Source organism: Coenobita brevimanus, chromosome 54 (genome assembly GCF_032717465.1).
Source record: "Coenobita brevimanus isolate Jiangsu-jjx chromosome 54, ASM3271746v2, whole genome shotgun sequence".
In the NCBI taxonomy this organism is placed as follows: Eukaryota; Metazoa; Arthropoda; class Malacostraca; order Decapoda; family Coenobitidae; genus Coenobita; species Coenobita brevimanus.
Genome location: NC_137007.1, coordinates 39,016,204 through 39,043,636, shown reverse-complemented (window position 1 = coordinate 39,043,636; position 27,433 = coordinate 39,016,204). Strand labels below are relative to the sequence as shown.

Sequence of the window (27,433 nt, the reverse complement as noted above, 5' to 3'; positions counted from 1 at the left end):
ACTACTACTACCACCGCTGCGACTCCTACTACTACCACTGCTACTATTAATTCTCATCATCATCATCATCATCATCATCATCTAATAACAATAAGGACTTCTTTTTTGAGTAATTATATTGGTCGATTAAAACTCAGGCTCCTATGACTCACTCTCAGCTGAATAAAATCGTCTGGCGTGAGATGGAAAAGAATATAGAGTTGTTCCCACTATGAGAAGGTTAAGGATGATTTAATTTCAGAGTAAAGGCCTACCCAGAGAAAATTAAGGGCATCCAGAAACGACCGAAAACCCATAGAATCTGTAGCGTTGAAAATAGCTTTAAAAAATGGCCTGGGAAAAAAGGTGGTAAAAGCAGACGATAAAAAAAGACAAAAACAATCAAAGAAATAGAGAAGTGCAGCCAAAACAGCTAAAAAAAACTAAAAACAATATGGTAAATATATAGGCTACAAAAAAGGCCAAATCAGCTAAATAAATGGTAAATATATAGACTCCAAAAAAAGGAGGATTGTAAGTGTATGAAAACTGCTGAGAAAAAGTGTTGTCGAAATAGATGTACAAAATAAAAATAAGACCATAAAATAGGAGAAGAAAAACCAAGACAGATAACTAGAAAGAGAACTGTTGAGAAAAACTGTTGCCCAAATAGCTGTACAAAAGACTATGAAAAAAGGGGAAGGTAAAAAGAGGGGGAGAGAGAGGAGAAAAAGAGAGTAAAAACAGAAAGAAAAACTGCTGAGAAAAAGTGTTGCCCAAATCACGGCAGCCTTTCCCGGAAGAGCTCTGCCAGTGTAAACAAAGCACACGTACACACACGCACACAAGCGTACACATACAGTAAGGACACACACGCAAAAATACATGCACTTGCTCAAATATACACAGACACAACCAAAAATATACTCGCACACACACACACACACACACACACACACACACACACACACACACACACACACACACACACACACAGAGGGGCGGCTTTTAGTGTCTGGAGGCTATTGTCCTGGCGAGTGGGCCTAGGGGAGGAAGGACAATATTGAGGACAGTCTGGGGCAAAAGTTCGCAGTCCATTCCATTGCCTTTGCTTCACACTTTTTGCATGGCCGTCACGTTCCTCTCTGACGGCGGCGAAGAGAGTTATCTACGGCGGGAAAAAAAATAAACGAATCTTCTTTGATCTTCGTGATATTAACCAACGGAGGGAAGTGGGAAATAGAAGGGATGGGATACAGGAATTTTCGTCCTCGACTGTACCTTAGATGTGAACAGGTTTCGGAACATACACACACACACACACGCACACACATTCTTTCTCTCTCTCTCTCTCTCTCATGCTCTTTTTCATTCTCTCTGCGTGGCTATTGTTCTAATGTGAGGGCCCAAGGCAGGGATGAAGCAGGGGCAGTGTGAAGTACCATGGGGGGTGACACCTTAGGGAACATGCTCTGTCTGTCTGTCTGTCTGTCTCTCTCTCTCTCTCATGCTGGCTTGTTACACCGGCGCTTGCGAAGTGAGGCAGGATGTTACGTTCTGATCTACGTGTGTGTGTGTGTGTGTGTGTGTGTACTTCCTCATACATTGCAGCTATAAAGACTTCGATTAAAAAGAGAATAAAAAATTGAAGACGGAGAGAGAGAGAGAGAGAGAGAGAGAGAGAGAGAGAGAGAGAGAGAGAGAGAGAGAGAGAGAGAGAGAGAGAGAGAGAGAGAGAGAGAGAGAGAGAGATCGCCTGAAGACAATAAAGTGGGGATGAAGGCTGAGGAGTGCAAAGGGGTGTCAGAAATTGAGAAAAAGAAAAAGACGATAAAGGAAGAGGAAGATGAGAGGGAGGATGGAGAAAAGGGAGGAAAGAAGAGGAGGAAGATGGGGGAAGAGTACGAGGGGAGGAGGAGAAGGAGAGAGGAGGAAACAGAAAAAGAGTGGAGGTAGCGAATGAGGAAGAAAGGAAAAGAAGGGAAAATAAGATTAAGGAAAGGAAAAGTAAAGGAGAAGAGTGAGATGATGACCAGAATGGGAGGAAGAGAGCAAAAAGGAGAGGAACGGAAGAAAAGAGGGAAGGAAGAGGAGAAAGGGGAGAAAGGAAGAAGAGAGGGAGAAAGGGACGGGGAGAGGGGAGGAAGGGAAGGAGAGAGGGGAGGAAGGGCAGGAAAGAGGGGTGGAGGAAGGGAGGAAAGGGAGGAAGGGATAATGGGAGGGAAGGAGGGAGGGGAAGGAAGGTGGAGAGAGGGAAGAGGGAAAGGAGAGATGGAAGAAGGAAAGGTGAGAGGGGAGGAGGGAAAAGTGGGAGGAGAGAAGCGGAAGGAGGGAGGGGAGAAGGGAAGGGAGGGAGGGGAGGAGGGGAGGGAGGGAGAGGAGGATGAAATGGAAGTCTAAGATACTGAGGAAAATGAGAGGAGGAAGAAGAGGGGGGGGGGAGGAGGAGAAGGAAGAAAAGAGTTAGACAGAGGGAAGAAAGAGGACTGGTAAATAAATAAGACGTGTTTTGCATAAAGGAGCAATGCAAGAAAGATTAAGAAGAGGAGGAAGATGAGAAGAATTTAGGAATAAGAGGACAACGAGGAGGAGGAGGAAAAGAAGAAGAGGAAAGGGTAGAGGAAGAGGAAGGCGAAGATGAAGAAGACTCGAGGAGGAAGAAGAGGAAAATTAAAAGAAAAGGGATTAGTAGAGGAAAAGGAAGGGGAAGTGAAAGAAGAGGGGGAGGAAGAGGAGGACGCGAGGGAAGGTGTCAGACGGGATGAAAGAAACATTTTTACTCCTTCCCTCCGGAGGCTGTTGTACAAGACCCAGAATGTGCCCTTCCCCCCCCCTCTCTCTCTCTCTCTCTCTCTCTCTCTTTGTGTGTGTGCCAGCCTCTCTCTCGGTGTCCCTTTTCCCTCTCTTTCTTACTTTCCTTCATTCTCATTTTGCCCATCACTCTCAACCCGCCTCCCTCTTCGCATGGACGATTTTCTTTTCAGTTATCTTTCGTCTTTTCTCCCCTCTTTGATACACACACATACACACACACACACATTTTCTCCATCTCTCCTCCTCCATACCCCTCCTCTTTCTCTCTCTCTCACTCTCTCTCTCTCTGTCTGTTCAGCCTACGTTTCTCTTAATGTCAAGAGAATAATCACCGAATCTTTAACTCTCTCAGATATGAAGCAAAGTTAGGATCAAATTCTATAGCTAGTGGAATAATAATCTACAAACACATCTATCTATCTATCTGTCTGCCTGCCTATCTGTCTGCCTGTCTATCTTTCTAGCTATCTATCTGTCTATCTATCTTCCTGCCTATCTGCCTGTCTGTCTTTCTGCATAGGCTTGTTTCGGTTGGGTAAATTATAAGTTCTAGAATTTTTGCCGTCTATAACTACTGACTTTTGATATGCTAAAAAGACTACCGGATCCTACTAACCTATATCTAGTAGGAAAATAATGATGATGTAAACAGTGTCTCAAATATCTGATCTTAATGCTTTCTTTCTTTCTTTACAGACGCGTCTAGAATATGTTTAACAGAAGAGTGCGTGAAAACTGGTAAGTACTGTTTTATTATTATTATTATATTATATTATTATTATTATTATTATTATTTTATTACTATTATTATTATTTTCAGCGTAAATCGTTCCATGCATCGCCGTAGTTAATTTTGTTTCCTAAGACGATGTTATTTAGCTTAGGGAGAGAAATCAGAGTGTGAAGGGTTTAGAGAAGCTTATTTTCCACCCCATAGCTGTACAATGTTCACTTTAACTATGCTTCCCTTATCTTAACTTGGCACACATTTGCGTCCATTTTTATTTAGCATATTCTCGTAGCGCAAAAGGAGGATAAGACAATACTTCGGCTCTACATCCATTCCACAGCTCTTCTTCCTCACTAACAGCACACATACACACACACACAATACACCCCCCATACGCACGCCTATCAAAACACCACCCTCTCTCACTTTGTGAACACGGGTGTAACAGTACGTCAACGTAGGGAAAGGGTTAACGAATCTTGCCGAGTGAGAGATGGCAAGTGATCCTACTTGTCATCGCTGGGGAGTGACGGGTGGTAGTGACAGGGTCGGAATGAAGCTGCGGGGATCAGGGTTTCAAAAAAGGGCCTGGTCAAAAAGAAAAGAAAATCGCCCAGAACCTTCGTATGCACAAAAAAGAAAAAAAGGAGAATAAAAAAGGAAAAAGAATATGAAAAAGAAATGTGGGAATGCTGTGGAGATGCCTTTCATTCATCATCCAAACTCTAACCTCGACTTACGTGAGATGGTAAGTATCGATGATCAGGAAATATCAAGCACAAACGTATGCAGTTATGATGTTGATGGTAATGATGATGGTGGTGGTGGTGCTATGATAGTGATGATGATTATGAATGAGGTGGAGGGTGTGAATATTCATGTATATATAACTGTAGAGGAGAGTAGTGTGTCGGGGGAGGGGGGGTTGTAAATGAGTAGGGGATAGAAACGACATTCAGAGGTCTGTTCTGTCGTACTGCGTCTGACAACAGTTAAATCAACCGACAGACAGACTAATGTATAGACAGATGGATTAGTTCTTTGTGGAGTAAGACAGATGGATTATTTCTTTGTGAAGTAAGAAGGCTGACCGACAGACAGGTTAACAGAAAGATGGAATGACATGCATAAAGAGATGGAAAGATATCTAAGCTGATATTTTAAATACTAGTGTATATATATTTATATATATCTATATTTATCTATCTATCTATCTATCTATATGTATGTATAATATACTTTATACTTTATATGTAGATAGACATAGATAAATAGATAATTATACAGACTGATTGATATAATGGTAGATGGATAGACACATTTTTGTTACGTAATAAGGTGGCCATTATTTGACAGGCCTTCACCAGAGATTACTGAAGGTGGTGGGGTAGGGATGAGAGGGTGAAGGGAGGGGGAGGTATAGGGGAGGGAGAGGAGAAGGAGGGGAGGGGAGGTGAGGCGAGGGAAGGAGGGCGGGAGGGGAGGTGAGATAGAGGAATGTGGGGGATCTGTGGGGGGGGGAGGGAAAGAGGCTACTAGGGCTGGAGGAGGTGGGGAGGGGTGTGGGGAAGGACGAGGTAAGCTGGGGATATGGGTATAGGTAGGAGTTAGTGATGAGGTAGCTAAGAGTAGGGTGGGATTGGGAAATGGCAGACGGAGTGAGGCTGTGATTAGGGGTGTATAGGGAAGGTGGTGTGAGTGTGGGAAGGGACGGATTGGGGTGAATAGTGGACATGAAGTGGGGTGTGGGAATGTGGGAAGGGTGGGGAAGTGTGGAGAGGGAAGGGAAGTGTGGGGAGCGGCGAGGAAGTTGTGGGAAGGAAGAGTGGGTGTGCAAAAAAGGAGTGCGGGAATGTGGTTAGGAAAGTGGTAAAGACAAGGGTCTGAAGAATGTGGGGAGAGGTGAGGAAAGTGTTGAAGGGTGTGGGAAAGGGTTAGGAGCGAGGAGGGGAGTTAGGGAAGGTGTTGCAGGGAGTAGGAATGTGTGAGAAATGAGCAGAAACGGAGATGGTGAAGATTGTGGGGAAGAGTAAGGAAAGGTTAGGAAAATGATGAAGGGTGTGAGGAAGGGTGAGGAATGTGGGGATTGGGTGTAAGGAAGACTGGGGGTAGGGTGTAAGGAAGGGTGAGGAATGTGGGGGTAGGGTGTAAGGAAGGGTGTAGGGAGGGGTGGGGTTGACTTATATGAGGGGCCGTGATATTGCCTCGCGTCCTATTATTTCCACCTTCAATATCCCGCCGCCATGACACCATCAGGCCTGCTTGCTGATCCGGGGGGACGGGGTGGGGACTGGTTATTGCTTACACACACAGACATACACATACATACACGCACACAGATGCCTGGACACACACAAGGCAATCACACAAATATAAATACAAGAACACACTCATACACAGGCACACATTCACAAACACACCACATTAACAAAACACAGACACACACACACACACACACACACACACACACACACACACACACACACACACACACACACACACACACACACACACACACACACAGGAGCGAACCATAACACCCTCGCTCTCCGCGTTCGGATGTAAATCCGGGTAAAAGGATGAAGGAATGAAAATGTGATCCATTGTCGCTGACCGTTGATGAGAGCTCCCAGTTTCAGTTGTCCAGTTTCTGTATTCTCAGTTAAGTAGTTAGGGTAATGATGATGATGATGGTGATGAAAATGATAATGAAATAAAAATAATACAAGGATAAATATAATACCTTTTACCGTCGAACTGCCAAAGACCTACAGGAGCAGCAAAGAGCAAGCAGCTTCGAGGCGCGTGAACCTATCCTCCCTACTGGCTCATTCAGCACTATTTACAGGACCGTCGAACAGGGAAGCTTAGCGTGGGAGAGGCGTGAGAGACTTTCCAAACTGGAGAATAAGATAATGAACCTTTCCTTCTCACTGTCTCGTTTAGTATTAACACCAGAGGATATGGAATACAACACATTTTGTTATATATTTATTCCCATGAAATGATTATATTAAGCCCGGGAGTTTTTTTTTCTCTTTTTTAATTGGTGGTAGTCAGTCGTAAAAAACTTCGAAAAGAGGAATCATTCTCATCTCGCTGTCTCATTTGTCACCAGGGAACACTGACTAAGGATGTGTTGCCCACCAGTAAGATAGTGTCAGGTATATTCTCACCATTAACTGACGATTAAATATGTTTTGGAGAGATTTCTCGAAGACAGCGAACATTTCCTACTACTGGTTTATTCAGGACTAACAATAATAGAATATTATGTAAGGACTTGTGATTCTGCTATGATTTTCCAGGTTGTGTTGTCTCGCGCTATTGGCAGGTACGTGTCACAACAAAGAAAACGATTGCACAACGTTAACTCATGTCTTTCGAGACAGTAAGCACTGATGTAATTAAACCTCGCCTCCATCAAGCCCAGCCTCTTCCAAGTGCCGCATCCTACTAAATATATCCTCATCTGATACACACGCAGGGATACTATAGTAAAAGCATACATACAGTATAGTTTTTTTTTTTTTTTTAAATGTACGTATTACCAACGGCACAAATGCTGAAATATTTGCGAAATACCTTAGCAGCAGAAAATATGGTCCGATAAATGGGAAACACACACACACACACACACACACACACACACACACACAGAGGCAGGCAAAAACATTAGAAGGCAGGCAAAAACATTAGAAGGCAGGCGATAACAACTTTCACATCTCTCATCATACCACCACTTCTGATCAAACTATCGTGTCTGTCTTGATAACGGTATACGAGTACAGTATATTGAAATGTTAATGCCACTCATAATCAGACTTTTATCTCCCTTTATAGTTAATCCCACTCATAACAAAACACTTCTTTACTTGTAGGTGGAGACGCCCACTACACACTCACTCGATATATTACCTTCAGGTGACTCTGCACCTTCAGGTGATTTCCTGTAAATCAGGAAACCAGTTACTACGTTGGATGGCAACCATATAACCAACTAACCCCCGGTGGTTTAGTGTGTTAAGGAACTCCAACCAGATGGAGCCCGTACATGTTTACATTCGAGGGTGAGCTGGCGTTCATTACTCACATAATACCACTCAGGAGCGAGCGAGACTGGCCACTTCTGCCTTAAATGTCAAGACTGAGTTACCTAGCCTTGGGCCCTACGCTCCTTGTAAGGCAAAAAAAGGGCTGGAGAGACGAATAATCAGACAGACAGAAAGATATATTGGGACAGTATTGATACATACATACGTACAAACATACATACAGACAGACAGAGAGATATACGGATGGAAAGAAAGATAGAGAGACAGAAAGACAGAGAGATAGATAGATAGACAGAAAGGTACAATTCTTCCATTTGAACAATACACGGCGCTGTGGTAAAAAGCACCAAGTCTTTGAACCCTGGGATATCTTCTTCATTTACATCCAGCTTAGGACAGACTTTTGGGACCAGAGGGATGATATATAACATTAATGGAGGAGTTTTATATATATCATTAATAAACACCTTTCAATACAAGAAACCCCCAAGTTGAATAAATTCCCATGGTTGCAGCAAGAATTGCTACCAAGGACTTCACAGGTTTTAAAGTGTTTGCTCTCCAGACTCCAAATTCTTACACCTCTTCCTCCTACAAAGCAAAATTCCACCTTCCCACAGGTCCCTCCTCACCTCCACATACATCCCTCCTTCCATTAGTCTGTCTCCAAAACTTTACACTTCCCTCCTTACCTCCACGTCCTTCCAGCCTTCCTTCCTTCCTCTCTTCCATTCTCAACCCTCTCCTTCATTCCAGTAGTCTGCCTCCAGAACTTAACACCTCTCCCTCCTGCCACAGCCGCGTCACTACTGGAGGCCATGGATCAGACGGCAGACCCCTGCCACGACTTCTTCCAGTTCGCCTGCGGGATGTGGAACAAGAAGCACGTCATTCCAGAAGACCGCTCTTCCATAAACACCTTCGAAGTGATGGCCGACCAACTGCAGAAGATATTAAGAGGTGGGTAGATGATGGTAAACTTTCAAAGGCAGTGTAGAACCCGGAGAATCAGGGTTCCAGCGGGTAGATGTGCGAAGTTAGATTGGCAGATAAAGAACCCGGAAAGTAGGATAAATTCTTCCATAGCCACCTTCCTTCGAAGTTATTGTACATCAACTCCAGAGGATTCTAAGAGGCTGGTCACTGCAAGTAGATTGGGTTCCAAAAGGTTAATTAGTTTAGGGACTCTGTAGGTAACCTGGATTGCAGCAGGTAGAAATTTTTCTAAGAAGGAGGATCTCGTTTGTTAGAAAGGCTTGATACGTGGAGTTCCAGTATAGTTTAAGGTCCAACAGACTAGATTGATAGATGTAGGATTATGTCATTTTGTTGAAGTAGATATTCAGAAGTAGAATCCCAAGATTTGGGGTCTTGGCAAGTAGATATTCAAGAGTAGATAGAGAAGATACATTTTTAGCTGGCAGTTAAGTAACTAGACAGGTAGAATAGATCCAACAAATGATATCATTCGAAGATAGTATGTTCCACCACTTTTAATAGATTCCATGAGGTAGATAACAGATTTTGAGGTGAAGCACCGTTAGGCAGACTCGGTAGATATATATATAACAGACCCGACAGGCAAAACAAGCTCCTCTTTGGACCTGGACATCTTTACCAAGCCAGGGTAAATAGTTTGGCCTTAACTCCGCCATGGTAGGCAAGGAGCCGAGAGAATACTGCCCCAAGTCATAGCCATATTATAAGGAGACTCACCTATTAAACCTCTGTCTCTCCCTCAGGTCTTCTCCAGGAGCCTATAACACCGGCTGAGGGTGAAGCCATCAAGAAGGCCAAGCTCTTTTACAAAGCCTGTATGAACACCAGTAAGTGGAGGTCGTCCTCTGGGAGTGTCATTATAGCAAAAGGCTTCACAGTCTCTAGTAGGCCACTGCACATTTTCAGATCTTACGTGATTCTCCTCTCCTCTCTCAGACCATTATGAGATTACTGAAGCATATACGGTAAATATACTGTGAAAAATGCTTGATGATTGTGATTTTACTTTCTCTAAATCGTTCATTTCCTAAATTAAAAGAGGTAATTGTCATCCTCTCCACCACAGGAAGCTATAAAAGATCATAAAGGAATGTATATGAAATGAAAAAGAAAAATGAGTCTGAAGCTGACTTATTAGTTTAAAATTTCCCAGTGAAAGCCTTCTATAACTGGACACAAATTCTGGGGTAAGGGATAAACATTTAGTGTTCTGTCTTCAGGTAAAAGCTTCAGTCCACTGAGGGACCCTAGTCTGGCAAACTGTGCCCCCCTCACCCCAACAGTTTTCTCACTATATACCGTATAAGATACACACATGATATGCAGAAATGTTAGACAGTAATGTAAGCACGATTTTGCCAGAGTTTATATCAAAGTATGTAATTAAATTTATTTGCACATATCTTGGAGGAAAATTCTAAGAATTATTTTGGGTACATGTAACTGAGGTCTTCCACTACGTCATTTCCGATTCATAATAGGGTCACAAGCGCTTGCTTATTCAGATTAGTAGCATACACAAATATCGTTAGATACAGAACCTTATTAATGGATGCGTCACGATTTACGTCTATAAAGCTGAGTATGGCAAGTCAGTATTTCTCAGTTTCATGCCGTTGCTACTGTTGATTACGTCTGAGGATTCTACTTTCAGAAGACAAAAACAATCTTCATGGAACACAATTATAAATCAATCTGACCGAATGCAAAATGATCCGAAAGTAATTCGTGTACGCCCCCAGCCCAGATCGAGGAGACGGGACACTCCCCCCTTCAGTCGATAATGGACTCCCTGGGTGGCTGGCCGGTCACCACCCCCAACTGGACCATACCCAACTTCACCATGGAGACCCTGATAGGCCGACTGCGGGGCGAGCTGAACCAGGGCATCCTCATCGACCAGTGGGTGGGCCCCGACGATAAGAACAGCTCTGTTAACGTTATACAGGTGAGGTCTGGTGCGATTTAACATAATACAGGCTACGTGTTAGGTTACCTCGACTCTCTCATATATAAATTTGGGTAATTTCCACTCGTGTAGGTGAGATCATTAGCTAATTTTACGAAATAATGGGTGATGTCATGGCTAATTTGCTAAAGAATTTTCCAAGTTAACCATATTGAACTAAGATTCAGGGTAACTTCTTAAAGGGTCTAGGCGTTGGATTTCTTGGAGGATTTGTCTGACACATTTCACATTCAACTTTTTTTTTTTTTCTAGCTGCCACGCTGAATTTATGTTGATACGTAGCATTGTCCTTTCATATGAACGGATACACTGCTCGATCTGAATGTTGTACCGATAAAGTTATTAGACCTACATGAAAGCTTGATATTACTGTACACTCGTATTATGGAAAACACTATCTGTTCCCAGGTGAAAACATGAAATTGAATCTGTTATCTCGGTCAACAGGCAGTAATTCATGAACTATGTGTATTTTACGTAATCGTGCAATGTTATATATCTGAGTCATTTTAAACTGTTTGTGTATAATAAAACAATCTATACCAACAAAACAGTATGTATCATCCGTAACTGTGTATACAATGAATCACTTTCCTGTTGTTGATATGATACTATAAATTGGCTTGGAGGAGTTACACACACACACACACACACACACACACACACACACACACACACACACACACACGTCGAGTAAAGCTTAAAACCCTCTTTTTCCTCGCGAACACGGGTATAACAATAATTTTCACAATCTGCTTCAGTTTGTCGCGTAAACTTCTTCCTAATGTTACTGTAATGTGGCTTGGATGAGTGCGATTCTGTGGCTATGCATCTTCCCTGCACCACTGTACTCCGTGTGTGTGTGTACGTGTGTGTGTGTGTGCGTGTGTGTGTGTGTGTATGTCTGTGTTAACCGTTGTGGCGTTCTCTTCAGCTAGACCAGATGGTTCTGGGGTTGTCCAGCCGCGACTACTTCCTTCGGACCAACACATCACGCAGGGCACTCGACGCGTACCTCAAGTAAGTGCATGGAGAAACATTTAGCATCAGTTACTGTATTATCTGTTAGAGTTATTGTACCCTACTTATGGTCGGAACAACTCTATAACATTCTTTTCCATGGTAGTCCGCACAGCACTCGACGTTATCAAAGGTAGGTCCAAGGAGCGTAATTTGATACTGGTACAAACTTACATGTGATTATTCCAAGTTAACTTTTTATGGTAGAAATAGCTTCATTGTTCTATTCTAGCTAAACTATGATGATTGTATTCAGCTGATTTTATCCACAGTAATAAATTTTACCATAGAAAGCTCCCCCCCCAAAAAAAAAAAAAAAAAAAAACACTACTCTGATACAACGCCGGAGAAAAAGAGAGAATTAAAACACAGATAAATTCAACGATACTAGGACTCAAAAAATAACGAAACTACGATACAACTGCCTGGAAAAATACGATAATATGATACAAGGGCTGGAAAAAACACACGAAGAGGAGTGGTCACAGGAGAGACCTAAAACCCAGCGATAAATTGAACGCTACGAGAGCATCTAAAAACCCAGCCTCCTGTGTCATTAATCAAGGGTATCGTGCGTCATTTGTTCACCGCCAGTCCTGCCAGGCCCAACGCTGCTTCCCTGCCACCATTTCATTACCTTAGTGTCATTTTCTCAGTTTCGTTGCCATTGTTTCATTACCTTCGTTCAATTTCCCTTTTCCGTGTGTTTCATTATCTTACTTTCATTATCCTTGCTTTACTGATGTTTCAAGTAATCTGTTATATTCGGTTTTGAGCTAATTTTCTAGTTTCATTTTCCTATTTACATTTCTCTTTTCCTTGCGAGTTGTATAGCATGACACTTTTATCAACGTATATTAGATTTAAAAGGACTTTCATATCAATTTTCCTCTCATGATACTAGGGAAAAAAAAGCAAAATAAAGGGAAACTATATCCATCCATCCATCCATTGCCAGACGCCATGTATCCCAAACGGGGTGGTCAAGGGCTTAGAGTTAATTGTTTTACAGGGAGGGGCACTAATCCTCCACCAGATTGATACCAACTATCCTAATAACATATCAAGCGACATAAAATCAGATTTCACACCAGTTCCCTCAACCATTCACTGGACACGAAAAGGGAATGTCACACCAGTTATCTCAGAATTAGGCATAAAGCAAAAATTCATACCATTTGCTGAAGTACTATTAATATGAGGCATAAGGAAGAATTTCATACCTTTTACGGATAAAGAAATTTCATACGAATTTTTAAAGCAACGTCCTCTGCAGAAGCATCATTTTATCCCAGTTTATTTCTGCATTTTTTTTTTTTTTTTTTTTGGGGGGGGGATATTTTCAAGGACAGCTGCAGTAGGTATATGTCGATAGCCCTTAATTCTGTGGCCGAGTGCATGAAGGGCAAGTGTCCAAAAATGCCGAGTTTGAGTTTGGCTCGTGAAACACTCTTCAAAGTGTGGTACAGTACGTTTCTGTGGTCAGTGAGGAAGCTTCCACCCGTAATCCTCTTGTATCTTACAGTCAAAAGCTGAAGTCAAAAAGGATATTTAACGTCTTCTCTTCCTCTTTCTAAGAAATGAGTTTTTTGGACATTTACCTTTCTGCATGACGCCTTCTAGATTTGATATTTGCCATCGCTTTCTTTGGTATTCTTGTAGTCCCTCACTGTAGTTATATATACTCATCGACTAAGCCTGCCGAGTATATGTCACCTGCGTTTATCTTGGTTTTATATTATAAGCTCTGATCTAATGGGTCAGTACAATACAGTGTATAGTACTGCAGGATGCAGCGGTACTGTTCAGTGTACACCGCTGCCCATTGTTACAGCAACGTGAGATAGTGCTTCGAAACACCTCCACACTATTATTTTGCAAAGGGATGTGGTGTTGGGGTAGGATGATACTTAGCAGTTCCTTCTCACTACCATTTTACAGTGATATGAGAAGAAAGGTGGGATAGTGGCCTGCTTTGAAGTGTCTTCCCATTTTGAAAAGTGACGCGGGTGGTGAGGCTTACAGAACTTTGAAATGCTTTCCCACCACCATTTTACAAAGTGGTATGGGTGTTGGAGCTAACCGTGACGCAAGGACAAGGACGGTGAAGCAGGACGTCCACTCTGCATCCCCAAACCGGAGTTGCATTAATCAAGGCAGAGTGATGGACGAGGAGTGGGTGGGTGTGAGGGGCTGGCCTGGACTCGCCACGCCACACCATTACACATTCAGACACACTCCCAGCTCTGTCGTCACCTCAGCAAAATTCTGTGGCGGCGGCGGAATGGGTTTATGGAGGTCGTTTTGAATTCTTTTAGTCAGCGATATCCTCCTTTATTTGATTATAATCTTAGTGAGGTAGGTAGAACCCAAAGTTGTAGTAGAGGTAGCAGCCTAATTGTAACCCCAGGTTAATAGAAAATGTGGTTAACAGTGAGTTCTAAGACTGAATCGTCACTGATGAAATGTCTGAAAAGGGTCATCATTTGCGGTACTCATCCGCTTGAATGTCAGATTTTTCATTCCTGCACGAAAATCGTCAATCGCTAGACAGAACATAATCCTTAAAGCCCACAAAACCAAAATGAGGGCTAAGGAGGGCTGGACGTTAACTGTAAAACTTTGAGGCTTTATTAATTCAGTGGGGCGGTCAGTGCTACGCTCTCTCTGCCACCGGTGATAAAGCTGATGGACTGGGTGGTTAGGGCGATGTACTGTTATCTTAGGAGGGTTTCTCTTATCTCTTCCTAACCGATTACCCCTCTTATGTTCGGGACAGCTTTAGTGTTTTATTCCAGTTCACGCCAGACAGTTTTATTCGTCAGGAAGTGAGTCACAGGAGCCTAAGTGTTAATTTTCACCTTTACGCTTTGAGTGTGCAAGAGTTTCCCCCACCTGAATAACATCGTCCGGTGATAACCTGAAGAAATACTAAAATGAGCTCCAACATTTTTTCCCCTGTATCTTATTTATGTAGGATTTATATCGATATAGTTGCAAATATGCGATGTAATTGAATATAATCTTGATATATACGGAGATAAATTGACAGTGGACAAGTGTTATAGAGTTTACTTTGCTAACAATACTGCTACCCCAGGACTCTTAGTGAATAAATGTGAAAAATAATGATAATACCCTCATTCAAAGTATAATTTTGTTTGTCTTTACCAGATGACTGTGTTATCGGTTTCATTGGTGGATTTATTGAATGTGTCCGTATTCAGCGGGCACTTTCGTTTATCTTTATTGGATTCCCATGTTAATGGCTTTCCTCGTGGAGTTAATGATATTGTCTTTATTGAGTGTGTCTGTTTATCTGTACTGGATTCCAATGTTATTAATTTTGCCTTGTAGATTGAATGCTCATTACCCCATTCAATTTGTAAGTCTGTTTGTCTTTACTAGATGACAATGTTAATGGATTTCCTGGTGGCTTTAATGACAGTATTCCTGTTCAGTGTGTCATTCACTTTATACTTACTGAATTACTGTGTTAGTAGTTTTGCCTGTGGGGTCCTTAGTCAGTGTATAAGTCTGTCTTTAATAGATGGCAGTGTTAGTAGTTTTTCCTCATGTAATTAATGATGTTATTAATCATCCTGTCATTATGTCTCTACTGGATTACAATGTTTATGTTTTTTTTCTCCCTCGAGGGATTAATAATAGTGCCTTTATTAACGTGTAACATTGTGTGTGTCTGTACTAGATTAATGTGTTAATTTTTTTACTTGTGGTCAGGTTCATGACAGACGTGGCGGAACTGCTGGGTGCTGACAGAGAGGAAGCCGAACCACAGCTGAATGAGGTGCTGGCATTAGAGACACGACTGGCTAATGTTAGTAACTATCTTATTTAATCTGTTTATTTGTCTGTGTGTCTATCTGTCTATATAGCTTATCTGTCTATCTCTCTGTCTGCTTGTCAATCACTCTCACTCACTCACTCAATCAGTCAGTCAGTTTAAATATCTATAGATCTATTTGTCTGTCTGTATACCTGTCTGTCTGCCTGCCTGTCTGTCTCGTCACACACACACATTAAGATAATTATAGTCAAGTGTTATATTATCAAAGTGCTGCATGAATCATAAACCTCTACCACGGAGCGCAGTATTGTTGCATCGATAACAGAGCCTAAGGAATACCATAGCAAGAAACGTTCCATTATTGTATCCTATATATTAGAATTTGTGGGTTTTATAATACAAGCAGCTTATTACTATGTTCTCTCAATCCTTTGCGCTATCCTTGTTGTCTTATTTCTGCCAAAATTTATATACTTTACAAAAAAAGGAAAAAAGAAAAACGAAGAAAAGTACTTCTCAGTGCTGTTTCTTAGTTGTCCTATCTGTGAATCTTGGTTATGAGAAATTTATCGTTAAATTAAGGACAAGGTATGGAGAGTGCAGAATTTGCAATGTCTCTCATGTCTATACTCATTTCACTTTAACTGGGCGTAATAGTGCCATACCTCCACCTTGAATGCTGAAATATAAAACTGTATTAAAACTAGAATTTGATGTTAGTAACGAAGAAGTGCTATGGAAGGGATCTGGAGCGGTCGTATTGTCTTATTCTGACACTAAGCGACGGGAGACAGGCTGCACAAGGGCGAAAATATCCACCAGGCAAAGATTATAGAGCTGTTCTTATTGCCAAAACATATACAAGTTACGACAGGCAATCGATCGTAAATATATTCGAGAATCCCACGCCCCGATGCCCTTCCTAACGTGAACCAATGATCCCTGAGCTTAATGATCACTTGTATTTATCTCTTCGTTTACTTTCTCCAGGCCACGATGCCGGAAGCAGACCGCCATGACACGGGCAGCAACTACAGGAAGCTCAGTCTGGCCAAACTGATGGAGGAGGTGCCAGAGTTCAGGTGACACAAAATTTACTGAGCTAGAAACTTCACTGAGTTCAAGTTGTATGTAAGACTGATTGCTACAAAACTAGAGTGAATAATAAAGGAGCTCTGTCTGGCCGAGTTTATGGAGGAGGTGCAGGAGTTCAGGCGACACAAACTTTCTTGAGTTAGAGCTCATGTTGTGTGTAGGATTGCTTGCTTTATGTTTTTATCTTTACACGTACACGTCAAGCAGCCAAATACTACAACACTCTGTCTGGCTAAGTTGGTGGAGGAGATGACAGAGTTCAGATGACAAACCTTACTGAGCTAGAAAGTGTACTGAGCTCAGGTTATTATGTAGGACTAGCTTCTTATTAATGCCATCTTTACACATACAGCTACTAAATACTGCAAAACTAAAGTGGATAATAAAGAAGCTTATTCCTGCCGGGTTGATAGAGGAGGTGCCAGAGTTTATGTGAAAGTTACTTTATAGAGCTAAAATTGTTTGTAAATCCTATTGTTTACATTTTACTCCCCCCCCCCACACACACAGTCAGGGTTAAAAGTTGTATCCATAAGTCAGTAAGGAAGTGCAGTCAGGGTCAAAAATTGTGTCCTTCAGTCTATAGGGAAGCACAGTCAGTGTCAAAAGTTGTGGCCGTGAGTCAATAAGGAAGCACAGTCAGGGTCAAAAGTTGAGTCCGTGAGTCAGTAAGGAAGTGCAGTCAGGCTCAAAAGTTGTGTCCGTGAGTCAATAAGGAAGTGCAGTCAGGGTCAAAAGTTGTGTCCGTGAGTCAGAGATGAAGGAAGTTACATACGCTCATCATCACTGACTTTTATGGCGCTATTTTTGATTCCAGCTTTACCTCCATCTGACACAGCTATTGACCCCGCCTGTACAGTTACCAAGCACATGTAAAACAATGTTCATAAATATTTTCATCTCCACGTTTACATTTACAAACATACACGTAAAAGATTGCATGATTGTACTTTTATTTTCATATTACAGAGATCAGACACCTCACCACCACACCAGAGTGAATTTCAGTGTCATTTACCACCAGACCAATTTATTTGCGATAATAACTCTATGTTGCAGATATTATTTTGTTTATTGCAGAAAAGTCCTAAGGTCCTTCATGAAAAATTCCCCATGGGACGGTTTTGTAATTTTTTTGAGTTAATGTGTAAGGATGCTTGTTCGTTCTTTCATCCGGCTACCAAACACTTCATAAATAATCTCGAATGAATCATAAAAAGTAAAGAAATACCTACCAGACAACGACTCATTGCTATACAGAGTTTATATCTTGTAAAAATTTGGTTAGGATCCTAATACCTGCCTCATAACCAGGTGGATGGACTACTTAGGCGCCTTCCTGGAGAAAGACCTAGAGCCCGACGAACCCATTGTGGTGTACTCCATGCCATACCTTAAACGACTGGCAAAGATCATCATCTCCACCGATATCAAGTACGAGTTGTTATTGTTGCTATTGTTGCTTAAACTCGGTGTGTCTAGCAGAGCAGAATCGTCGACCACAGGTAAGCAACTACTTCTGTGGAGCCATTCTACGGGTACAGTACAGTACATACACCGTGCAGGGATCCGGCACCCGCTTGTGGTAGACAGTTCTTCACCAGTGTCGGACCAAAACTTTTCTCACGGCAAGGTGCAGGGAAATAGTAGAAGGCTTGGCTCCAGGATGGACGTCGCAGCTGCTCCATCCATTTTGCACAGTGCCACCACATGTAGGCTCCTTGTCAGCGCCAGTACGAGTCGTTATATTAGAGGCATGGAGTTGGAAGGGGAATGGGAACCACCTTTACGCTGCAGTGACGACCATGTTATCTGAGTCTTGATAACACAAGATTACACTAATAACCAAATAACTGTGAAGGCTGATGTTGCTAATCTTGCAATTTGTCCCCCAAATCGATCTTTTATCCATTGTACCTTTATTCTGTGGTATGGCTTACTATGCATAGATCTGATATAAGGCAATGTTATATTTTCATCTCATTTGCAAAAAAATTGAGAAAACACTTCCTTAAAGCTGGTGATTCAGGGGATAGTTTGAAAGTGAATACCATGGAGATAGTTTTTATAATCGGAAAAATTTAAGAGTTATAGAAGGTATAGTGGAGAGAGAGACGGGGAATTATAGCAGCTAACGATTTCAAACCAACTATGTCTGCTTTTATAAACAGTCATTTTTGCTACTACCAGCGTAAGGGTTGTAAACAATTTCTCATACTTTTGGTTTTTAATATCTTTTTGTAGCTCACGTCTAGATGAGCATGGGGCGACTACAACAATAACTATAACATTGTTAACAAATGTCTTTCATTCACTCTTGGTTTTCTGTAATTCAAGTCTTTCTGAAGGAGTACCTGTCTTTCTCTAGCGGTAACCCAAGCCTTTCTTCAGGGGTAACTTGAGTTGTGTCTTCCTGTATGTCTCTCTGTATAGATAAGCCATATTTTTCTGCAGATGTATGTCTTCCTGTAGATGGGTAACTTATGGGTAACTTATGTCTCTCTGTAAATCGTGTATGTCTGCAACACATGTATTTCTGTAAGGGTAAGTAAGGGTAAGTCCAGTCTCTGTGTATGGATAACTCTTGCATTGTCTTTAACCCACATATTTCTGTAGGGGTAACTGAGGTCCCTGTGTATGGCTAACTCACGTACATTCTCTGTAACCTGTGTATTTCTGGTACTTATCAATTTCTGTAAGTCACTCAATATAATTATGTGCGTGTTCCAGGGTGCTGTGGAATTACGTATTGTGGCGCCTGGTTCTGGACGTGACCCCGCACCTGAGCAGAGACTACCAGGCCAGAAGACACGAGTTCCAGAAGGTGTTGCTTGGGATACAGTCGGACAGGAACCGATGGAACCTCTGTATCGATTGGACCAATAAGAGGCTTGGCATGGCCGTTGGGGCGCTCTTTATTAAGGAAAATTTTAACCCCGAGAGTAAGGTGAGGAACAGGGTTGAGTTGCGTTTTGACTTATCCTTGTCCTAATATCCAAACATTCTAAAATACGTTTCATCGCGAAGCTCATAAGTCCCTACCCAGTGGTTTCCTTCTTTATTAACTTTTGAAATGCCCACTCCCGTCCTATACTGTACACACTAAGCGCAAATGGGTTATGGAATCAAGAGAGTAATGTAGAACTGAGGACTGAATCTGGTCATTGGTTTATCTCCTTTGACATTTCAAGTATTCTAAAATCGACTGGACTAATCGAAGTCTTGGGTTGGCTGTGGAGGACGTTATTCAGGAAAACTTAAACACGAGAATAAGGTGGAAAATGTGGATGAAATTTCAGTATTTGTGCACATCTAATTAATAATTCTTCTTAATTTTTTATCTGTTTGTCTTTTGTTGATATAATAATACTGAATGAATCATTCAGAGGCTCTGAATGACCATAAGGGCACAGCTCATTAAGGAGAATTTTAACATAGGAAGTAATGTGGGAAACAAGGAGAAATATTCTTCCCTGTGAGAAGTGGGATTTTGCTGTTGGGGCGTCTTTTCTTGGTTTTCCTGCTACTATGCAATTTCTTAACATTTCTGTTTGCGTTCATTTGCAAGTAATTTCAACTCTGAGGGAAAAGTGTGATATGAGGATGAAATTTATGTTATGATGTATCTGTTTGCTTACTGAATCTGTATAACTTTTGCCGATATTTCACAATCTGAAGGACTTGCAACCACGAAAAGACAAGTATCGTAGAAGAAACGAAATAAAAATGTATTCCGTATATGCAGTCGTCAATATTAGATCACTCTTGCAGTTACTGAACGAAGATTGCATTAAAAAGAAAGAAAGAAGGACATTTAGAAATGTTAAAATAACATACCCCCCTATACACACAGACAGACTACAACTGGAACCACTCACAAGCCACTCTTGCAGGCATTAAAACATACTATGCGGTACTTGACATTTGATGTTGGTGACTCAACTCCACTTCACTAACTACACAAGATAAAATCGATTAATAATCCATTCTGCCCACTCTGTAATGTATCAATATGCAAACCTCTCACGCCACTTAATGCAGCTCATTCCGTTGGGTCACGTACAGATGAGTCTAGGGTCACACTAGCAGCGAAGTACTTTGTAAAGAACAACAGCAAAACAGTGCACCAATCCACAACAGGAGAACGGGCCATGTGCCCATATAAGTGGAGTTGGCACTGACGTATTATGAGGGTAACAGACCTAGATTAAGTCTCAGGGAGTAGTTGCTCAGTATTCATTCAGTCATACCAGTGATATATGACGGACCCACAAAGGCACTTAGTACTAAAGGAGTCACTCTGCTGATTCAAATTACGGTTTACTGTCCATGTATCACAGCCATAGAGTAAGACAAGGAGGGCCAGTGCCTTGAAAATGCGAATTTTCGTTCTTCTACATAGATAACGACAACGCTAAATATCCGCGCTGACTGAATTCATAACCCCTTAGGCCAGACCTATGCAACAAGTAAACCCATCAATTGAACGACCGTTGTTATGCACAACACTACCAGGAGAAGTGAATCATTCCAAGACTTCCACGTTCTCATCACATGCATAGACAGACTGAACTGATTCAACCAACAGGCCACAGAATGCCTGGACCTTCGTCTTGGCTTAAGGTCTCCCACTTTGCAAATTATAGTTTTCCTAGGTTAAAAAAAAAAAAAAATGGGGCTGCCCTCGGGGATCCCTTGCTGCTTAAAACCTGTTATGGGTGGAGGTGAAACTCCTGTGCATATTTCATATTTCATGCCCTATGGTTAAAAAAAAAAACACTGTACATGGCTAGGAATGCCGGTGTTATCTGGGCCCCCTGGTGTGGCCACCACGTTAGGGGTGGGTTTAGAGGTCACACGTTGCCTAAGATCTGGTCTGGGTGGCACACAGCTTCAAAATTTTGCGTCCCTCCCCCCCATCTGAGGACGCCGTGATTTCCACTCTGCCTAAAATCTGCTCGTGGTGGAGATCTACTACTATGCACAATTTTGTTTTCCTAGGCAAAAAATTGGCCATGCATATTGATATTAATTGGCACACCTGGGGGATCCCCCCCCCTTGCCCCACGGAGGACGACCTTCGTATTTCCCACCATGCTTATAACCTGCTCTTGGTGGAGGCCTATCGCTGTGCAAAATTTCGTTATCCTAGGTAAAAAAAAAAAAAAATGTGCATGCATACTTTTGTTGTCCAGGACCCCTGACTGCCGCCCTCAGTGCAATGGTGGGTGGCCCTTGGAGTCCCATCCTGCCTATAACTGTTCTTTCTGAAGGTCTACCATTTTGCAAAATTTTGTTGTTCTAGGCACTCTCGGACTCCCCCGGTTGCCAGAAAACGGGTTCTTTGAGAACCACTTCCTCCTCCACTCCTGCCTCCATCGATTCTGGAGAAGTACCATGCGATGTCCACCCACTTTGAGGAGTGAGAAAAAGAATGAATTAAAAAGGCAGCTATCAACATACAACTGATCATATTCATAGGAGACATGTAGGCATTTATTTTCGCATATTTATTTTCCATTTCAGATCGGAGTTTCTAATTCTGATCAATTTATCCATTTTGATCAAAGTTTCAGATTATAATTAAAGTTCCCAATATTGCCTTAACTTCTTCATTGTAACCAGAATTCTTAAGTCCTTAGGTCTTATTATATTTAATTTTAGTTTCTGATTAAAGCAGGTAATATGACTCTTCAGTAACATGAGACTATTTTGGCACTACATAATCTCAAACTTACAGCAAACTATTTCATCCACTTAAACAAAATTCCCACTCACAGGAGACGGCGTTAGAGATGATTCACACGCTGCGCTCCGCCTTCTCCGACCTGCTGGAGGAGAACGACTGGATGGACGATGAGACGAGGGCGGTGGCGAGGGACAAAGCCAACGCCATGAACGAGAAGATTGGATACCCGGAGATGCTGACCAGACCCGACGAACTGGCTGTTGAGTACGATAATGTGAGTCAGATGAAAGTGGATGGAAATGATAGCTGAGTTGGAGTGTACGGGATGATGTTTCACGTGTGTTCGGGAGATAGATGTGCACGCTGAGGGGAATCATTTGGCAGTGGTAGAATGTGATACCCTGGCCCGACTCTTGTAATTGTGTGTGCGTGTGTGTGTGTGTGTGTGTGTGTGTGTGTGTGTGTGTGTGTGTGTGTGTGCACAGTTAAGGAAAGTACTGGGAAAATATGTTAAAATTGGAGGTATGCATGAGCTGGAATAGTATTATTGGCTTCTAGGCAAATTTCAAAATGCCACTCAATACACCGTGCATGTTAGGAAATAAATTCATATCAGCTGATGTATATATTTATATATTTTTCTTACAATGCCGATATTCTTGTAAATATTTTAGTGTTATAAAACACAACATTTTCAGAAGACTTGAATACGTCAGGAGTTTCCATTTATTTATCAATGCTTAATTATTCACGGCTTTTTTTCCTGATCCAGAGTCTCAGTGACTCTATATATTCCAAAACTGTGTGATGGAAATATAACTTCACTATTTTGTGTTCTTAACATTCTTAAATTTTATTTTTATTATTTTTTTTTTTTTTCAAACCAAACCGCGACCCTCAGCAGCATCCTTGCGACCCTCATTTAGATCGCGACCATGGGTTAGGGAACCATTGGCTTAGAAGAATGGCTGCAAAACCACTCACATTCCATGACATTAACTCCTGTAATATCCAAGAGTTTTCCCCTACCTAAATATAACTGTTTAGGTGCAGCTAGATTTAAGTAATAAGGGTGTTGAAAATTAAACTATCCCTGTCACTCTCTCAGCTGACCATCGTGGAGAACCAGCACCTTCAGAACATCTTCAATTGGCTCAAGTTCGACGCGAGCAAGAACTTGGGTCGTCTTCGGCAGGACGTGAACAAAGAGAAGTGGTCCACGGCTCCTGCTGTCCTCAATGCATTCTACAACCCCAACTTCAATGACATCGGTGAGAATACATGAGGTTAGGTTAGGCTAGGTTAAGCTGAGTAAAAATGGACTGGATTGGGTTAGGGTGAGTTAGGTCAGTTAGGTTGAACTGGGTTGGGTCGCGGACACGGATACGGAATGATCAGTGAATGCTTTTCAATCTTTTCCCATATACTTGATTTTTAACTGGCACAGGTAAGGACATATAGGCTGGCAGGGACTACGGATTAAACACAAATGAATGCCTGACCTAAGGCAGGGTCGTCATAACAAAGGAGATAATGCACCGCCTCCGCCATCCTCAGTGCATTCTGCAACCACAGTTTCAGTGACATTGGTGATATGAGAAGCAAAAGAAAGCTAATATTCATACCTATCAACTACACGGGTGCCATTCAGGCCGGCAGTAGGTATGGCTAAACATCATCCTTCTAGACCACGGTAGGGGAGGAAGGGAGGAACAAGAGTAAGGATAGGTAATATCAGACACTGGATGACGTATAGACATCAAGTAATACATCCTTTCATTGGTAAGGAAGAACTTACCTAGCCGTAATTTGGTGTGTAAAATTCTTGTCCATGTGGGTTGTCAAATTTCCCTGCTTTAGTAGCTCCAACATTTTTTTTTAATCAGCTGTTGAGCCAATCGTTACATGCCATATTATTTTGAAATTGTCATGAAAAGTGCCTTCCATTGGCATTAGACTTTTTTTTTTTTTTTTTTTTAAGAAGCTAGATACAGCTGAAAAACTCCCAAAACATAGTTATACTATAGCAAAAGAGAGCACATTTCCTCCCTCAGCTATTAGGCCACTTATGGTATGTTGTGACTTTTTGAAATTTTCGTGAAAAGTGCCTTCTATTGGTACCAGGCGTTCTCACCCCCCCCCCCAAGAAAAAAAAATATAGTCGAAGAACACAAAACACACACTTTTCACATTTTGTGGTGCGGACGCCTATGTCTTGATATTTATACTGATACCAGAAGTTTTGTATAGCCACATCGGTGAGGGAGGAAAGGCAGGGATGAGGTTAAGCAATATCTGAACCTGGGGAAGTATAGCCACTCAGTCGGTTAATGAGATCTTGCGCCCAGTTTCCTCAGTATAGGACGGAACTGGGCATATTCAAAAGTTAATAAAAAAGGGAGCCCCGGGGTAGGAACCTATGAGCTTCGCGACAATGAGCCGATGGGCGGAGGGCAATACGCTTAGTACCCTTCCAGCACAGTCCCTCACACAGGAACCCTGGGAGATAAGTTTACTGGTAACATTGAAACCTAAGGATGTCATCTTGCCTCATTAGTTCAGAACTTAGGCCGTATAGAAGGACTGCCAACCGAAGCTAAGTAGCGGGTGTGATAATACCTTTAGTTCATCGATGTATAGATTGTTTTATTCTTATTACTGTCAAACAGATTATTTAGTTTAGGAGAGTGTCCGAGGAGAGAAAAGTTTTAATGAGAGCTGTATGCAATCCCACCAGTTTGAAAAGCTTATCATAGTGAACAAAATGTCAGAAATTAACAAGAATATGAAGATTATGTCGTCGCAGTGAGGATAAGGTTCTTCCCCGTTCATCCCCAACCGCAAGATTCAGAACTATTTTGTTAACAGCCTATTCACTTCACGGTAACTAAGCTATGATCAAAGCTTATCGATCCTTTCACCACGATACCTTCATACCGTGAAAAAAAAGAAGAAAAACGGAAGCCTTTTGGGGAAGAAGTAGGAGTAACACACACACACACACACACACACACACACACACACACACACACACACACAATGTCGTCAAATTACGTTATGTCTACAACTGTCTTCGCTTCCCCAGTGTTCCCCGCGGGTATCCTACAGCCGCTCTTCTATTCTCAACACCTGCCCAAGTCTCTAAACTACGGAGGCATTGGTGTTGTGATCGGCCATGAGATGACCCACGGCTTCGACGACAAGGGAAGGCAGTTCGACAAGGAGGGCAACCTGAAGCAGTGGTGGAATAATCGCACTATCCAGGCCTTTAGGTGGGTTGGAATGTGTGTGGATTAATGTGGGGGTTGATGTGGATGTGTAAGAGTTGATGTGGATACATGGGGTTGGATGATAGAGCAGATACAAAAAATAAAATGCGAGTAGGTCTGGTGAAAGACCAATGAAGTGTTGTTAACCGAACTGTAAATCCTCAAATTGTTCTCTGCCACAGCCGAGTATCACGCTTGGACCTTACAATCAGTAGTACACACTCCTTGCGATCTATTATCATCAATTTTACATAAAGCTCACTAAGTGTAATATAACATAATATAGTATAACCTAACCTGACTCTCCTTTTCCCCTCTCAGAGAGCGGGCTCAGTGCATCATCGACCAGTACTCAGGTTACAAAGTGGAGCAGGTGGACCAGTTCATCAATGGCCGTATGACCCAGGGGGAGAACATTGCAGATAATGGTGGCATCAAGCAGGCATATAGGGTACGTTGGTCGTTAGGTACTGAAGGGGCATGTAATGGGCAGGTTGGGTTTGGGATACTGGAATCACGCACGCCAATGTGGTGTTTCATTTTTATAAAAGCAAATTGGACATGAGATACAATGTGCCCGAGCGGAATCCAATGATTGAAGGTAATTCTGCTGGCTCCAGACTGTGTCAGTAACACCTCGATAAAATAATAATGAGGTGACCCCAGTAGCATTAATATCATGGAAAAGTATGTCAGGCAATGGTATATCGAGAATTTTTTTATATGCAGTAGGTCAAAGTTATGATAATGCAACATAATTATCAAAATTTGGTATAAGAAGAGAAAACAGTCTGAATATCTCTAAGGAGAAATTTGGCTCAGAGAGTGCATGCTTGCTTATATATATATATATATATATATATATATATATATATATATATATATAGAGAGAGAGAGAGAGAGAGAGAGAGAGAGAGAGAGAGAGACAGACAGAGAAGCCAATAAAAGCCTAGCTATGTCATTCCTTCCTTCGTGTCATCAGCTCATCTTATCTGGATAATAGCATAAAAGGTGCACTGAGTGATGATAGGGATGTCATCATTACGGTAATAATCCTAACCCTATTTTTCAATACTGCAAGTGAAGGTTGACAGAATTCACAAACAGGAAACTTTAAGTACCAAACTTTATGACATTACCACTGAAAAACGTTGTGAAATTGACTGCACATCGTCATTCACTAACTCTTCGAAGTTCAGAAATACTCAGTATATGCTAAGTAGTATAATAAATCATTACTAGTACACTCACAACCATCCATCCCACAGGCCTATCGACAGTGGGTGGAGAGGAACGGCGAGGAGAAATTGCTGCCCGGGATCAAACTTAATCACGACCAGCTCTTCTTCCTCAACTACGCCCGGATCTGGTGCGGCACGATGCGACCCGAAGACGCCCTCTCCAAAATACGTTCCTCCGTGCACTCCCTGGGGCCCATCCGCGTCCTCGGCCCTCTGTCCAATTCGGAGGACTTCGCGCGTTCGTACAACTGCCCGGTCGGTAGCAGGATGAACCCAAAGAAGAAGTGTTCGGTATGGTGAGGGACTGGTACCGGATCGCGTCGTTTTACTCAGAGTTCAAATGTCAGCCTCCTTCATTGGACAGTCGGAGGAACCTTTTACTTCTGCGTGAACAGAAATGGATGCTTTCAAGTTCACTTCGTGTGGTGACTTAGGCCGACACGGAGGGGAAACGGTCTTCTTACTGGCAAAACGCAAGAGGAAAACAAAAGATATGTGTATTAGGCATGAGGGTAAATGGTTTAGGTCTTACCAGCAAAATGAAAGAAAAAATAATGGATATATATATATACTAAATACGGAAGAGAAATGGTTTTGCTATAACTGTGAAAATGAAAGAAAAAATATGGTTATTTGTGTTAAATAAGGAGGGGAAATGGTCTTGTTCTTACAAGCAACATACGTGGAAAAAAATTAACAACATATATTTGTACTAGGGTACTTTGCTTTGAGCTGACGAAGGGGCATAGCGTCAGGTAAAAAAAA

General features: G+C 42.0%; 1 protein-coding gene across 1 annotated transcript in view; it reads left to right on the top strand.

The window, feature by feature from the left end:
- Nucleotides 1-26,968, top strand: part of Nep1 (M13 family metallopeptidase neprilysin 1) — a 175,916-nt gene extending 148,948 nt beyond the window's left edge. The window contains exons 2-15 of the mRNA XM_080273329.1: nt 3,490-3,531; nt 8,377-8,538; nt 9,321-9,404; nt 10,320-10,525; nt 11,481-11,566; nt 15,308-15,404; nt 16,365-16,456; nt 17,784-17,903; nt 19,200-19,416; nt 22,250-22,432; nt 23,267-23,429; nt 25,244-25,430; nt 25,749-25,878; nt 26,696-26,968. Of these exons, the coding sequence (XP_080129455.1) occupies nt 3,490-3,531; nt 8,377-8,538; nt 9,321-9,404; nt 10,320-10,525; nt 11,481-11,566; nt 15,308-15,404; nt 16,365-16,456; nt 17,784-17,903; nt 19,200-19,416; nt 22,250-22,432; nt 23,267-23,429; nt 25,244-25,430; nt 25,749-25,878; nt 26,696-26,968 (2,042 nt within the window). The remainder of the gene's footprint in view (nt 1-3,489; nt 3,532-8,376; nt 8,539-9,320; nt 9,405-10,319; nt 10,526-11,480; nt 11,567-15,307; nt 15,405-16,364; nt 16,457-17,783; nt 17,904-19,199; nt 19,417-22,249; nt 22,433-23,266; nt 23,430-25,243; nt 25,431-25,748; nt 25,879-26,695) is intronic.
- Nucleotides 26,969-27,433: the final 465 nt, after the last annotated feature.